At 38.2% G+C, this 17,727-nt stretch overlaps 1 protein-coding gene across 1 annotated transcript; it reads left to right on the plus strand.

Moving 5' to 3' along the window:
* Positions 1-207: 207 nt before the first annotated feature.
* Positions 208-16,373, plus strand: clstn3 (calsyntenin 3). The gene is made up of 19 exons (XM_059567620.1): positions 208-497; positions 1,303-1,369; positions 3,951-4,073; positions 5,194-5,404; positions 5,509-5,717; positions 7,329-7,478; positions 7,731-7,916; positions 8,249-8,536; positions 9,169-9,281; positions 9,449-9,608; positions 10,424-10,483; positions 10,649-10,797; positions 10,976-11,124; positions 12,301-12,527; positions 13,018-13,179; positions 13,907-14,052; positions 14,175-14,310; positions 14,517-14,701; positions 14,812-16,373. Exons 2-19 carry the CDS (start codon positions 1,303-1,305, stop codon positions 14,959-14,961), a joined length of 2,871 nt encoding a protein of 956 aa, XP_059423603.1. The 5' UTR covers positions 208-497; the 3' UTR covers positions 14,962-16,373.
* The last annotated feature ends 1,354 nt before the right edge of the window (positions 16,374-17,727 follow it).

Genomic DNA, 17,727 nt, shown 5'->3' on the forward strand with positions numbered 1-17,727 from the left:
GTTAATCTCGCTTGCGACGATTTGGTTGTTGCATATTATTTATTCATTATGTAATTACGCAATTGTTCTCCAAAGATCACTGCCTGTGTGATGAATATTAATTAGCTGCGTCATTACCTTCCAATGGCAGAGAGTTGGCTAATGAATATTAATTAGCAAGCCCTTTTCGCAGTAGGATTTGTAAATTCGCGTTTCACCGTTTAACCGGGGGTGAGTCCGGAGAGCGAGAGAGACGCAGTGTGGGCGGGTTAAGAGACTGCGAGAGGGAGGAGATTTTCTCTCTCTCACGGCATCCACCGAAAACGGGGGCATTGGTTTCTCCGTATCTAATCTTCAAATTCCAGTTTGGCTCCTTTCCGCAGTTCGAGTCGTCTCGGGAGGCACCGGAGGCTCCAGCCGTTGCGGTCGGTGTGTCGGCGGGCATCGGGCTGTCATAGGTGTGAGTGTGTGACGGATGCTTAGAGGAGACTGAGCGGGGTACCATCTCACACCTCACGGTAACGGACATTTGATGCCAAAATATTATTTATAATTAATTTCTTGCGCGTGACACAGGTGTTATATCATCTAAAATTACCATCTAGATAAGTGTTATATCATTTTTGGATCGCTTGAATTAATTTACAGGCTTAAAAATCGATTCGTGTTTGTCGCATATATGTATGAGTGAGCTATAACACCGGTCGTTTTAATAACGCGCTGTAAACACCAGTAGGTTATACCACGGATCTGTCCGTCACCCAATTTGGAAGATATTAATCTTTATATTTATAAAAATAAAAAAGACTAATTTAAGTAAATGACATAGCCTATATAAATCTTTTCAGAGCAGATGTTATTCGAGGACAAGCGTTCGATATTCTGTTAACAAACCTGCCTATGTGCTACATCCGCGAGGATACACCTGCACGCGCGTGTGAGCGAGGATGCGCAGACTTCTCAATTTCACGTGCACTCAATTCGCTTAATACCAAGGTTTTATTGAGCGTTGATTGTCACTAGTAAACACAGCAGGCTATATAATAGTCTGTATCTCAGATGGAAGCCAGACCTCCTCGGCCATACTAGGCCACGAAAATGATGTCAAGGGTATTGCATATCATATTCACATATACCTAATGCGGAGTATTTAATGTCTTAATGTTTACGGGTAAGGAAATGCAGGTAAGGAAATATGTCTGTCTGTCTCTCTGTCTCTGTCTTTGCGCTTATCTGTTTCTCCTCTGTCCTCTATCTTAAACTGCTCCATAGCAGGTTAATGCATGTTATTTCCCTCTGTCCTTCCCCTCCTTCCTCCCTCAGATGGCCAGAATGAGTTTTCTCTCCTTTCTCCTCTTTTGCTTGACTTCGGTTGCCCATGGCAACAAAGGTCAGTCTCCTCCATCCTTTTGATTGTTGATACTGAGCATTGTGTTGATGATTAAGTGCGAATGAGTGTATTAACATTTCTGTTTGCATCTCTGGCACATGCACTTCATTTAAACCAGAGAACTCAATCCGTTTTGGTGTTGAGTGTGAAATCATTTCAGTTAATAAATGTGTGCCTTCTTTATGAATGACAACAGTAGATTTTGTAGAGTTCACAAAGGGTAGGCCGCATCTCAAGGTGACATGGGAAGAGACAACATGATGAAGAAAGTGATGGAATGACATGAGATGATGATGGTGGGTGGGACAGCAAAATTTGGAGAAGGACAGAAAGGATGCTGATATATATACTGTGGGATCTCTGTGAGAAAGAGAAGGGGAGTGGGAGGTCAACTCTTGTCCTTGAAGAAAAGGGTGAAAGCTTATCCATTCTTTGTCTCTGCTATTTTTAGACGTGGGAAACCAGAGATGCTATATTTCTTCATTTATGGCTAACATTTCTCACAGACATGCATTGATCTTTCTATCAATCCTCTGTCACAGCTGTTGACGGAGTCGTTCAAAATGCAAAATGCCGTGTTGGAAAGCGGCACGTGGTGTGATAAATGGAGTGAGATGCACAGCGTTGTCACTCGGTCCGTAATCCGAGGAGTAATCCCGTGGTCTGATGCTCAGATTAATGTTATATGGCTGAGTGAGGGATGAGAGGGAGGAACGCGGGCGTGGGTGGGTGGGTTTGAGAGAGAGATAGAGGGATACGTGGATAAATGGTCGAAAAAAGACAGATTGACTTAAAATATGAGAGCGTGGACGGCATGTGGCCACACATGAAAAAGACTGGTGCATTGAGTTAGTGGTCAGCATACTGTCTAGTAGTATAGTAGGCTGTCATATGACAAGAGATTTCAATCATTTTTATGAAACAGGCCTCAGTAATAAGGATTAGAAATTAGGATTTTTACCCACCTTGCCAACGTTTTAACTGGCACCAGGGCAAAAGAATGATTGATTTTTATTTGTTTGCTATTATGTATTTTTCTAAAAATATTTATAGGTTTTTCATATTAGTTGTTTAAATAAATTGATGTTTTTTACATTCATACTGATATTTAATATATAAATATACACTATTCAAATGTATGGGGTCCGAAATTTTTTATTTTAATGTTTATGAAAGAAGTATGTTATGCTCACCAAAGCTGCATTTTTTCCAAATATACAGTAAAAACAGTAAGCATTTTTCTATTTTAATATATTTTCAAATGTCATTTATTTCCTGTGATGGCAAACTGTAGTCTTCAGTGTAACATATTTCTTCAGAAATCTTTAAAAGCTTATTTTTGTTGTCGAAAAATATATATTTTTCTAAAGTTAATTTGATGTTGCTCAATATAAAGTTTAAAACAGTAGCATTTATTTAAAAAAAAAAAAAAAAAAAAAAAAATATATATATATATATATATATATATATATATATATATATATATATATACCGTATATATATATACCGTATATATATATACCGTATATATATATATATATATATATATATATATATTTTCGAATGTACTGTAGATGCCTTTACTGTCACTTTGACTCAGCTTAATGTGTCTGTGCTGAATAAAATCCTACCAGTAATTATTATTATTATTTTTTTTTTATTATTTTTTTTTTTTACTGACCCCAGACATTTGAACAGTATATATTACAAAGAACAAAAAAAATTCTTGATATTAAACACACTTGCAAACATTTGGCATACAAATCACACCAGCACATACTTATGTTTTTAAGACTATCAGAAGGAATTTTTCACAAATTTGACAAAGCCTCCTCTAAGTTTCGCTAGATAACATGATCTCAGTGACAAATCAAAACAATTTGTTACAACAATGCAAAAATACATCACAGAAAACCAATGTTTAAGTTGCAAGGCATAAAAATGGAATGTACAATCTAATGAATGTAAAAAATATTGTGGCAATGCAGCACCAGTCAGAACGACCCGGGCCAGTAGGCCAGCATTATTGCTGAAGATTTCTCATTTTAAGGGTGTTTAATGTTGGTTTGCGTGGTTCCGTCTTGTCTCCAAGCATTCTAAGAGAAGCTATCTGTCTGTTTTTGAGTGATAGGCACAATATACCTCACGGTGTGCGATCAGACCAAACATCTCTACATCTAATTACTCTGCAAAGCAGCGAGGCGTGGCGTGCTGTGTGTGTGTGTGTGTGTGTGTGTTGTGTTGTGTGTGTGTGTGTGCCCACCACACAGTTTCAGTCGATCCCCATATGGGTATGTTTGTAACTTAATGTGCAAGTGTAATGCATATGTACAGCTGGTCGAACCATTGCACCATCTGCCACTAATGTATTTTAGCACAACTTTTTTTTATTTGTTGCAAATTCTTTTGGCTTGGACTGCTTATGTTCATCTTTGAACCTCTGCTCACTCACCTTCATAACGCTGTGTTATAAATAGTCTTGTAAACAAAAAGAAAAGAAAAGAAGCTGTTTGTTCCGAGTAGTAGATTGTTCCGGTGGCTCTCACGCCTGTCCCTTGCTTTTGTGATTGTTCTTTCTCAGCCAATAAACACAAGCCATGGATCGAAACAGAGTACCAAGGGATCGTCATGGAAAACGACAACACTGTCCTCCTCAACCCCCCTCTGTTCGCCCTGGATAAAGACGCACCGCTGCACTATGCAGGTAAAGATGCTGATAATGTCACACCTTTATGTGTTTTACTCACCCTCAAAGCATCCTTGGTGTTAAAAAAACACCTGCCTACTCCCATTCTAAAGCTTGGAAGAGCAAGGATTATTTTTAATATAACTTCCATTGGATTCGTCTGAAAGGGGAAAGTAATATACACCTAGGATGCCTTGAGGGTGAACTAACCCTTTAAGATTATATTCATTTTAAATTAACAAAGTTTCATGGGCAAAAAAGGTCTTGAAATCATGCGGGGAAACCTTTTGGCCTTAGGCCAGATTCCCGTTTGCATGGATTCTTATTAAAAATGCATTAATTTTGCCAGTGAAATTTACCAAACAACCACACCTTAAGTCAGTAAATATAACCCCTACACCTCAGCTTTGAAAAGGAAACACTAATTGTGCATTTAATATTAGTAAGGTATTTACGGTTTTTTATATTATGCATTACAGTCATGCTGTGTTGAGTTCAGGTCAATAGTGTATGAAGCACAGCTCAAACAGAAAACACTTTCAAACAAAGCAGCTTTCTGTTGGCTAATGCAGATAACATATTTCGCCCTCATGATAATTTTTGCATTGCATAGATTGAAATGACTAGTGAACATTCGCTGAACAGCAATAAATGTAACCGCACCTTTCATCAGTAAATATAACCTCTTATGCCTCAAGTGTGAAAAGGACACTTAATATTTCTAGTGTACTTCTAATTGACAGGGTCTAGTCAAGGGTTTGGTGTAAGGGTTATTTTGACGGAGAGGGGGCATCTTTGGAGCTTGTAACAGCTAGTTTAGTCCTGCGGTAAATAATTACATGTTATGTTTATAACAAATTACACAGAGATTAAGGCTGACAGACCTCCCCTCTTGGCAGACTGAGCTAAAATTCAAAGTGCCGTGTCATGTGTGACAGCACTTTCTTAACACAGACAAGTGTTTACTTCCAGAAGAGCACTCAGCAGCCCTTTTCACATCATTTCAAACATCAATGTTTTTTTTTTACTTGTGTAGTAAGTGGCACTTTAAATTAGGATTTGTACAAAGGTTGTCAGTCACACACAAAATATGTTTTATTCAAATGTAGTCAGTGCAGATGTATTTTTCTCTTTTCAGGGGAGATCTGTGGGTTTAGGGTTCATAACGGACCAGGTGGTTTTGGTTCGGCACAGTTTGAGGCAGTGGTGCTGGATCGCTCCACTGGAGAAGGTCTGGTTCGGTCAAAGGAGCCTCTGGACTGTGAAAGCCAGAAGGAGCACAGCTTCACCATCCAGGCGTATGACTGCGGTGAAGGTCCTGACGGAACCAACAACAAGAAGTCTCACAAGTAAGAGATTTCTCCTGTTCAGATGGAATTTTCCTAAAGATCTGGTTTCTGCAAGTTTATGTCAGAACCATTGCATTCTTACACTCTTAACACACTCTTCCCAGGGCCACCGTTCACGTTCGTGTAAATGACGTGAATGAGTTCTCTCCTGTCTTTGTGGAGCGTCGGTACGAGGCATCGGTGCCCGAGGGTCGTCTGTTTGATCGTATTGTGCGAGTGGAAGCCGTTGATGCCGACTGCTCGCCTCAGTACAGCCAGATCTGCTTCTATGACATCATCACACCCAACGTCCCTTTCACCATTGACAACGATGGTAAGATCTACAACTGCCAGCATTGATACACTTTTTATCTCATGTAGGGGTGACAGATCAAGACGTCTCATAAAAATAGTGATTTTTTTTATTATTTATTTTTTATTATTATTATTTAGATGCTTACCCCTGCCAGCAGCTTCCATAAAATATTTAATAAAGACACTGATCTGTTTGGTAAACAGGATTCTTCAAAATATCTTCTTTTGTGTTCTTCAGAATGTTCTGTCATAAATGATGATTTTTTTTGGGGGGGGGGGGGGGGGGGGGGGTTGAGCTATCCCACATGCAAGTCCCCATATAAAGGTATATATTACTTTGAGATGTGCTTTTGTTTAAGACACAGTGAATTAATATACTTTACTTTTAGGTCTTTAAACTGGCCCAAAACTTCTGTTACATTCATACCCATAATATTATTATCGTAATATATGCTATTCTACTTGTGAAGATCAGCATTGCTTTAATCAGTGTTTCAAATAATTCAAAAATGAGGTGGCATGTTAATGTTAATGTGTTTTTTGGGCAGTTCAGTTCTCTGAACAGCCCAGTTGCTGCAGTGAGATGGAGGGATAGTCACCCATCCTGATCATTCAATGCAGATCACAGCACCCACTGATAGACGAAAGCAATCAATAGCCGACATTTTGTAACATGACAAATGCTGACGAAGAAGGAACTGGCCATTGGAAAGAAACCAAAACAAGAGAGAAAGCTACAATAAGCAAGGCACACAAGGGAGAGAGATCCTCTTTTTAGCCATGACTATGCAGATTTTCCTGCTGTAGTGTGTGTGGTTTACTTTCGTAATTTGGGTCAGGCTGAACCAGACACCGCTGTGTGAATATCCTTTTATTTATTGTGCCTCTTCAATAGCGTTCTTTTACTCTCTCTCTCTCCTTCAGTCCACAGTTGGCCTTCACCCGTCCCTGTCATCTTTTATTGCATTGTTTGTTTTTGCTCACATTTCTCATTTTGAGCTGCTTTTGATGCTTCTGGTTTATTTGTCTCATTCTCAGTGTCCCTGGCAGAATTAAATCTGCTTTATTATTTCCAATCTGAGTCTGTTTTACCAAAGCTTCTGGCTTTCAAATCTTTTAGTGATATCTGTGTTTATTTAGCTCGATATTCACCCACCGGCCTCTTTGCTAGTGTCGAGTTAGACCCCCTTTTGTCTTCAGGACTGACTTAATTTTGTATGGCATAGATTGAGCAAGGTGCTAAAAACATCCTGAGAAGTTTTGGTCTGTATTGACATGTTAGCATCATGCGGATCCACTGCACATCCAAGATGCAAATCTCCCATTTCATCACAGTAGAAAATAAATTCCAGTAGATCACCAGTTTCTGAAATAATCAGACAAACCCTTTTGGCACCAAAAAACATTCCACGTTTAATGTCACTTAAATCACCTTTCTTCCCCATTCTGATGCTTGGCTTGAACTTAAGCAGACTGTTTTGACCACATCTACATGCCTAAATGCATTGAGTTGCTGTCATGTGATTGGTTGATTAAATTTTTGCATTAATGAACAGTTGAACACAAGTTGAACATGAATTAATAAAGTGGCCTGTGACTGTGTTAACTACTCTATCTCTTACAAATTCAGGGAACATAAAGAACACTGAGCCACTGGACTCTAAACGCCAGCGTGTCCACAGTTTCTGGGTGACAGCGTTTGACTGTGGGAAGAATCGAGCTCAGGCCGATGCTCAGGTCATAGTCACAGTAAAACCTTCCTGCAAGCCAGGCTGGATTGGTAAATATTTTTTTTACCATTTATTACTGCTATTTTCATTTTATTTATTAAATTGTATTATTATTATTTATTGAATTCAATTAATTTAGTGATTAAATTGTACTTATTCATTCTTATGAAAAAACAATTCTTTGCATTTTATAAAAAATGTGACTGAATTCAGCAAAATTGAAAACTGACATTATGTGTGTGTGTGTGTGTGTGTGTGTGTGTGTGTGTGTGTGTGTGTGTGTGTGTGTGTGTGAATAACAGGATGGACAAAGCGCATCGAGTACACTCCTGGTTCTGGCAGTATCCCTCTCTTCCCGAACCTGCACTTGGAAGCGTGTGAGGAGACGGTCTGGAACATCCAGGCTACTGTTGAGCTTCAAACGGGTCATATTGGGAAGGGCTGTGACAGGGACAGCTACTCAGATCGATCTGTGCGCAGACTCTGTGGTACGTTTGATTAAGTTATTTCCTGAATTTTTTATTTCTTCGATAAATTGTCTACGGTTTGAATTTGATGATGACAGATCCTCATTCATTAGGATTAGAGATGATTAGCGAACAGAAGATTGAGGACTTGGAGTTTATCTATTACGGACTCTGTTGCCCAACTGTTTATCTCATTTAGAGCAGATGGGAAAATGTCCCAATTCACTCCATTCTTTTTAGATTAGCTGCAGGATGAAAATCCCTTCAAATTAGGGTGTTCTCAATAATTCTGTAGTTCTGTAGACACAGCCCTGTTTTTAAATCAATAATGTGTAGGCTTTTGATGTTTTCAGGTGCTGTGAGGGGTGAAGTCGACCTCCTTCCACCTCCATCTCCTGCAACCAATTGGACTGCAGCGCTGCCGACTCTTCCATCTTCTGATTCATCCCTGGTCTTCTCCTTCAATGGCTCCACCCATGTTGCTGTAGTACCTGATTCAGTTGCTTCAGCAGTATCCGGTGACCACTTCACCCTGCAGCTGTGGATGCGAAGAGGAGGCGCCAGCACTCAGCCACCGGCCAATCAGGCGAGGGGAACCCGTAAAGAGGAGGAGACTATTATCTGCAGCACTGTAAAGAATGGTCAGTCTGTGCTGGTGTTATCACCATTCTGAAATTTCAGTAACATTTCAGTACCAATGCCAGGAAAATTTAATACAAATAAAGTTGTAGACCACACTCTTCTATTTAAACAGTTACTCGCATTCAAAAGTTAGTGGTTGGTATGATTTTTCTGAGCCTGTCATGCTCCCCAAATTTATATGAATCATTTTGTGGAACAGTAACACATTTTTTAAAGATTGTTTGATGAATACAAAGTTAAAAATAAATGCATGTATTTGAAATATCAATCTTTTGTAACATTATACTTACGTTTTTGTTTAATTTAATGCATCCTTACTGAAAGTATTAATTTAACTTACTAACCCCAAGCTTCTGAACAGAAGTGTATGTATTAATAAAAATATGAATAAATTAAATTGAAACAATGGAATATAGTCTTCAAGTAAATAAGCAAAGTAATTATTTATGCAAAAATAATACAAACAATATATTCTAAAGTATTTCTAATGCACAAATCTGATATTTTGACAAAACACACCTTGCCAAGGTTAGCTTTTTTGACCATGAAACCTAGTATCAAAGTGCCAGACATCCCTGGTCAGAACTCAAATTTGAGCTGCTCTGCTAAACTTTTGTGATCTCATTTTCAGATGACTCGTACTCTCACTACTCCTTATCAGTTCATGGCTGTCGTCTCTCTCTCTTCTATTGGCCGGATGTTTCTGCTGCAAGACCTGTCAAATTCCTTTGGAAACTGGAACAGGTAAACTAACCGTGACAGCCAATCTTGGTTACTTTAATCCTGTCACACAGACTGTCACAGGAACTATGTGAGACGTGTTGTTTTGAATCCTATAAATATAATACATTTGCATTTGTGTACACGTTGTTGTTAGAGCTTAGCTGACATTTGACCTCTGACCTTGACAGGTGTGTGACAGTGAGTGGCATCACCTGTCCCTTAGTGTGCAGTTCCCCTCTGTCACACTCTATGTGGATGGCGTGACCTTTGACCCCGCACTCATCCATGACAACGGAGCCATCCCCAACCCAGCACCACACCAGCGGCTGGTCATCGGAGCATGCTGGGGTAATTTAACGATTAGTCATAAGTGATAAATCTTAAGAGGCTGGTGTGAAGATATCAGCAGTAGGTGGAGCAGAAATCCATAGTCATGTTCTTTTCTGAGACTATATGTTTTTCTGCTATTAATAGACTCATGTATTATTCAACTAAACAGAATCATTCTTGCACACTGTGGCACTCGTTTAGAGTGTGTGTGTGGTAGAAAGATGCCCGAGCTTTCCGTCTCCTGCTGTTCTTCTAACTGGGTCACCTAGTCTGCGTTAATGACCTCCTATAATGATGTTTTGACACTGTGAAGAGGCTTTAAGTAATAGTTCAATAATGACAGTTCTGCCATTATTTACTCTCCTTCAAACTGTATGCTGTTATTTCTTAGCTTGTTACTGTTACACAGCTTTTGCCATATAACACCATTTCATATTGACCAGGGAATAGAATTATTGAAGTTTTCTAAAATAATAAATATTGAAGTAACTATACACTGATAATCTTCACCTCCACCAAAATCTTGTATCTAGCTGGCATTCTGAGAAACAAATGGAAATATTGAGTAATTTTGACAAATTCCAGTTTGTCCCTCACACAGAGCTATCATATAGCTTCAGGAGTGATATGAATAACTTGAATACAAAATACACCAATACAAAATAACAGAACATACACTATACCTTTTAAATGTTTTGAGTCAGTAAGATTTTAATACTTTAATTTAGCAAAGATGTGTTGAATTGATGCATCAAACTTTGATGCAACTTAGCAAAGATGCATTAAAGCATTTATCCATTTCCCTTCACTTCTCACTTTTTTCCTTCCTGTAGAGCCAGAAGAGAAACCGAGAGACATTGTGAACAACACCATGCAAGAGAGTAAAGAGACAGGTAAGGTGCACACCAGGACAATGTTTGGGTGTGCATGTTGGTGTGTTATTCATAAGCTATCTGAGATCAATAGAGATACTCAGTTAAGTGCCGGTGTGAGTTTAACGTCTTTAAAAAAGTCTGTATTGATTCATATTTATATATAAATATCATTTTGGCTCATAGGGAAGTTTGTCAGTGGTTACAAAGGGCTTTTGTCAGGAGTGACTGTGCGTCCAGGAAATGTGGAGCCCCACAGTGTGGTGGAGTGTCTGTATGCCTGTCGAGAAGGGCTTGATTTCGGAGACCTTGAGACTTTAGGCTCTGGCATGAAGGTACATTAACACTATGAATTATTTTAAATTTTTACCTGTTATATAGCCCATAGTTCTTCTTAGAAAACTGTTGGGCGTTACTATAATGGTTTTGCTTTGTCTTTTGTCTAACTCTATTCTGTCAATAGTGTTTAAGTCACATTTAACCAAGCATGTTCCTGTAATGTCCCTTCCTCAGGTACATGTGAACCCTAGCCAGTCCGTGCTGGTGTTAGAAGGAGACGACATTGAAAGTTTCAACCGTGCTGTTCAGCAGGTGACATACAGGAACTCTCTACGATTTGCCACACCTGGTGTCCGTCCGCTCAAACTGACCACCTCTCTCAGGTAGACAACTGTACACACACCCAAATAATGGTCTTTCTTCAGCATTTCAACTTACCCAACATATCTAAAGTCTTATGAAATTGGTCAGAAAATGAATTTACTGCAGTGACCAACAGTAGGTTAGTTTCAATTACCAAACTATATCAAAATATTGTTTTGATATTGTTTCAGAAATATTGTTTCAGAAAAAAGAAAAGGCTTTCAAGTAAAGCACACTGAAGAGAAGGAGATGAAAAAAATCGACTGATAAGTGCAGAGGAAGGAAATCCATTTTGGTTGAAAACAACTCCCTCTGTTTATTGGCAAGCATGTAGATTTTAGGGCTTTACTTTACTGTCATCAGATATCAGGCCAATGGGTTGTAGTGACCAGCTGTAGTATCAGCTGTCAGATTCATTTAACCAGCTGCTCACAGATTTATTGGCATACATTCACATAAACATATGAACACACATTTATGCAGAGTTGCAAACAGTCACGTGAATATAATACTCTGATTAATTCATCAGATTAATCACAATTAATCATATAATTAAAATGTTTGGGGTCAGTTAACTAAAAACTGGGAATCCGTTTTTAAAATATATGAATATTTTTATAAGGCAAAGATGCATTAAATTAATCAGAGGTGACAGTCATTTTTTAAATAATGATTTCTATTTCACATAAATGCTTTTCTTTTGAATGTCTGTTCATCAAAGGCTCCTGAAAAAAAATATATTTTTTTCACAAAAATATTAAGCATCACTGTTTTCAACACTGATAATATAAAAAAAAATTCTTGAGCAGCAAATCAGCATATTCAAATGATTTCTGAATGATCATGTGACACTGAAAATTGGAGTAATGGCTGATGAAAATTCAGCTTTGCATCATTAAATTGTGATAATATTTCATAATACTGCTGCTTTTCATGTATTTTTAATAAAATAAATGCATCCTTGATAAGCATAAGAGGCTTCTTTTTCAAACCATTAAAAATCTTACCCACGTGTAAAAATAAAAATCCATTGTTGTGGAAGAACATTTGACCTGCAGCATTATTAAATAAGTAAATGTGACACATTGTTATCATAAACCATTGCAGCAAAATGACAAAAAAATATCAAGATATGTTTTTCTCAAGTATCTAGGTTTTCTTCTTTAATCGTCATAATTCTCTTTGTACTTATGTAGGTGTTTCAGTGAAGAGAGCTGTCTCTCTCTCAGACAGCTGGAGGGTTACCTGGTCGTGCTCCAGCCTGACGCCCCTCAGATCTCTCTCTCTGGGGTGGGACCCCACCTGGCCCGGCCAGCCGCTGAGTTTGAGGGCCCTCAAGGGGTTCCCCTGTTTCCTGAGCTCCGTATCGTCTGCTCCTTGTCTCATGCTGTGAACACAGCTGCTCAGGGCATGGAAGGAGGCGGTAAGCTTTGAACATCTCACCTAAAACAGTAATCTTTGAACCCACCACTTGATTGATGACCCCTATAAGGGCTTATTTATCCAAATGGATTCTATTCGTTTATCCTTGGAAAATGATCTACACATCAGACCCTGTAACAGCCCAGAGGCTCGACTTGATGAATAACTATAAACGAAATATCTGTGGTCTAAGAGCTTGTTTTAGATTTGTCCAGAGGCGAAGCAGCAGAGAGGCTTTCTAATAAAGAAGTCAAGGTCAAGGCATTATCAGATTATTTGAAAGTTAGTATGCAAGTATTATCTCTCGATAGAAAGTGAGAGCAAAACAAGCAATAGAGTTACTTATTCGCCCACAAGGTAACCTGTACTCACTCTGTTATCTGTGACTTTAGGCTTGTGCAATGCAGCGGACAGACCTTTGCTCTTCTCTCACTTCAGTGTTGTGACCAAAGAGTAGAGAATTATTCAGTCTTTTTCTGTCTCTTTATCAGCACTGATGTCAGATGCTGTGGCTCATACTCTGGATGGGTGTGAAGTCCAGCCCTTGGGGGAGGAGCTAAACCCAGAAAGGGAGGAGCTTCTGATTGACATGGAGTCATTAAAGGAGAGGGGACTGGACATCATTAACACAACAGCCTACATTGCCATTACTGGTAATTTTATGTTATTTAATGTTAACTTTAAGGCTTAGATTGCCTTCACTGGTAAAAACAGTGGGAAAGCAATGTGTAAAGTGGCTACAAAATATATTTGGGCACTTATTTGTAGTCTTAACGATGGAAAAGTGTCACTGTTACCAGAAAGTATCCAAATATAATATTTTTGTCTTAATTTATAACAAAATATACAGTGTTTTAGAAATGTAAACATTATTACTTGTTATGCTACTTCAAAATAAATGTCACTTGATTTAATATTTTATTAAATAATGTAAAACATTTGTCCATGTTTAAGTTTTGCTATTTGGGGCTGTAAATGCAAATCATGTACATGGTCAGTAAGAAGCTTAATTTTGCTGAATAAGCTGAATTTTCAGCAGCCATTACTCCAGTCTTCAGTGTCACATGATCCTTCAGAGATCATTCTAATTTGATGCTCAATTTTTTTATTTTATTTACAATAATATTATAAAATAGAAAAAATATATTTATTTTAACTTCATTGATATTTAATATAATGGTGCACAGTCACTTTGGATCACTTTAATGCATCCTTGCTGAATAAAGTATTATTTTCTAAAAAAACAAAAAAACTAAAACATCTTACCGACCTCACTGAAGTAAAAAGCTAAATTATTTTAGCATAAACACTTAATGAACACATTCTCATTTATTTAACAAGAAATAGAAAACCTGCAACACTTTAATCCTTCTCTTTCAGGAGCGGAGTCTATCTCTGTGTACGAGGATGTGTTGCGCTCTATTCATTATCGCTTAGCAAAGGGCTCTGCTCGTTTTGAAAGAAGGTTCCGTCTGTCGTGCTCTGAAATGAACGGGCGGTACACCAGCAACGAGCTCACGTTGGAGGTAATGAACACCACTGAACACATGACACTGATGTGGACACACACATCACTTAATTAACACACACACACACACACACACACACACACACACACACTCTGTCTGTCTGGTTTTCTCCTGCTCAGGTGAACTTCCTGCACTCTCTGGACAGTCTGTACCATCCGTCTCACCTGCTGGCGTCCCAGCAGCAGTTCCTCCACCCATCCCATCACACTGGGGAACTGAGTGGACACACACTCCCCAACCCACACCGCAACTCAGGTACATTGGTATATCAATTTTTTTCCTATTTATAATGTTTACTAAATGGTCTTTTTTACTGCAGAGAAAGTTTTGAGTTCTGAACGGAGTAGATTTAAATAGTATAATAACATTACATCTTTTTATTTTATTTCTCATGATATGAACCTTTAAAATGATCAAATATAAAGAATAAACAAAGTCTCTCTCTTTCTTTGTGTGTACAGTTGTTCCAGGAGCCGCAACTGTCATCATCATGGTGTGCGTGGGTTTCTTGGTTGTCATGGTGATTCTTGGTGTCTTTCGCATCCGTTCCATCCATCGCCGTGGTGAAGGAGCAAGAGGCGGAGGCGATGAAGGCAGTAACCAATGGGACGATTCGGCCCTTACCATCATTGTGAACCCAATGGAGGTATGAATGCAAAAGTAGTACTGTCTCCAAACTTTTGAATGGTAGTTTATCAGCATTATTACTGATCTGTGTACTATCTTACGCATCTCTCTTTATATTCTCTCTCTTAGACATATGAGAACCGCATGGGAATTGCAACAGACATGGAAGGAGAGTGTGACAATGAGGAAGAGGTAGTGGATTCGCCCGGCGATACCAGTGACGACCAACGAATCATCATCAAGAAAGAGGGAAGAGACTCCGCCCCCAGACGCTACTGAGCCAATTAGCCACACCCACAAACTAAAGCACCACCCACTCATTTAAAACACAGGAATATACGAATGCACACAGATGCACCATCAAAGAACATGCAAAGTGTCTAACACACCAGTGACACAATAATAGGATCTCAGCCTCTGTGAATGCAATGCTTCTCTCTGGAATGTATGCTCCCACAGTGCACAACGCATTCCCTCTTTGCCACTCTCAACCCAGACCCTAATATGTAATAATGGCACAATTAAAATCATTCATCAACCATTCCAATTGATGTGCTCACAACACTTTATCGAACATAATGAAAAGACTAATTGTCAACTCATATCAGCTAATTGACTCCGAATGTTTCAGATTGCAGCCTATTGTAATTAATATGACGTCTAGTGCCCAGTACACCGAGTACAAAACCACTTCAGAAGCTGTATTTCCTCTGCACAATCTGTCTCTTGATACATTCCTTGAACAAATTCACATGTACAGATATAGAGGACTAGTCAGTAAAGGTGTTTCGTAATAGTGATAGACTCCAGCTAGGTATGCAAGTGCTTTCTTTTAAGCATCCCAATGCACGCACACACACACACACACACACACACACACACACACACGCACAAATGTGTGCACCTCTTCTAACAACCTCATGAAAAACACAGTACAGTGCAATGCCCTCTGCTGTATCAGAATGTTAGCTCTACCTGGGCAGTTTTGATTGTACTTAAATGTATGTAAATACAAATGACTACTACTATTATTCTCATTTTTGGTTGTCAGTTCCATTATTTTTGTTCATTCTTGGTCTTTGCACTTTCAGATAGGCTAGGTATTTTTTTCTAATATCTCTATTGGTAATATCCAGTGATAATGACAATAATAGTATTAGTAATAAGAGCGGTAATGATTGGCTTGATGAATGTCTATTTATTTGTGTGTTCAATTGTGTAATTTAAAAACTTGTTAATATCTGATTCACAGTGGAACAGAAAGGCACATTATTGTTATGCCTTGAACACTTTTCACCTCTGCCATCATCCTCCCTCTCTCTTTTCTTTCCCATCCTTTCTCTATCCGTACACTCTTTAGATACTGCCACTGCTTTTTCAGTTTCTGAATGTACAACTGTGCCACCTTTCCTCCTTCCAGCTCGCACTCCTCCTCGCCTTTTCCCGTGACTATTTCTCTGTCTGTGTTAGTATACAGTGGAAACCTGTCAGTAAATAACGGCCTGTTGTTTTTGCAGTGTGATATTAAGAATGGATAAATTTGCATTAATAAGCTACATTATTACAATGGTTACCATTGGGACAATTAACTATACTTATAGACACAATGACATGGATTATATGGATTGATTGTGATTGATAACCGTCTGAAGAAATAATCTGTTCATAATAAAAACACACGGATGACGTTAGCAGATGGTCAGTGTTTTAATTTTTTTTATTGTCTTAGATGAAAGTTGCTGATTAAAATATTTTAAATGTAAAATATTTCTAAAACAAACATTACGTATTAACATATTACACACAGATGATCATAATGTGATTATTTATAGAGCCGCGAATGGAATATGAAATGTTTTAGAATATAAATAATGAACTGCCTATGAATCCTTCCTGTTGGGCAGGACGTGATCTCCTGGATGGATTATTCAACCTGCAGTTTTGAAAGATTTAAATCATATTTATTCATAACAATATCACAATTAATTTAACATATGGGTGAATTCTGTAGAAATAAACCAACTACTGTAGTAGTAAGTTGGTTTTCTTGTGTTTACAGTATTACTTTACATCCTTTATATTAAATCAAAACATGAATACATCAGAATAGCATAAATGGTCAATTTACCACAAGACACTAACATTTCATTGAATCCATGGAAAATTACAAGGAATCTATCTTTATATATATATATATATATATATATATATATATATATATATATATATATATATATATATATATATATACACACAAACTATACACTATACACACTTGCATACATACAATGTAAGAAATATAATAATAAAAACTATGCTGCAGTAGTAGGAATATAGACTATGAAAATAGAAATATAGACTATATGTGCAAAAAAACAATAGTGCAGTAACGTGCAAACTGAGTGCAACTGCATGATAACAATAGCAGCAGTAACAGTAGCAGATGTGCAAATTGAGATGAGGCTACATGAGTAATATTAACAAATATACAATGGTAGTAACAACAGCTATAACATTACAAATGTTCAAATGAGATGAAACAATTCGAACCGATTGTTCTCTGAGATAGATAAATCCATTAGCTAGCTACCTGTTTAAGAGTCTAATAGCTGAGGGGGAGAAGGGGTTCCTTAATCTGGAAGTCCTGCAATTTACACCTCCGTCCTGAGGTTAGGTGTGGGATGGGTGGGGTCTTTAATGATGGATGCAGCTGTTCTGTGGACTCTGTGATGGTGAATGGTCTGCAGAGAGGGCAGTGGAGTCCTGATGATCTTCTCAGCAGTCTTCATCACTCTCTGCAGACGTTTAGGGTCCCTTACAATAGCCATACCAAACAGTGATGCAGCTGGTCAAGACGCTCTCAACTACACCGCTGTAGAAGTTGTTGAGGATCTTAGACTGTTTGCTAAAGATGAATAAAGTTTAAGTCCATGACCCTGAACAGAGCATTTCTGTTTCGGTACACGTTTATAGCAATACACCCCTAAATTACACATGCATATTCATTAAAAAAATTACAGAGCTAAAAAGATACTGCACAACAGA

The sequence above is a fragment of the Carassius carassius genome, chromosome 15 (assembly GCF_963082965.1).
Source record: "Carassius carassius chromosome 15, fCarCar2.1, whole genome shotgun sequence".
NCBI classification, from domain to species: Eukaryota; Metazoa; Chordata; class Actinopteri; order Cypriniformes; family Cyprinidae; genus Carassius; species Carassius carassius.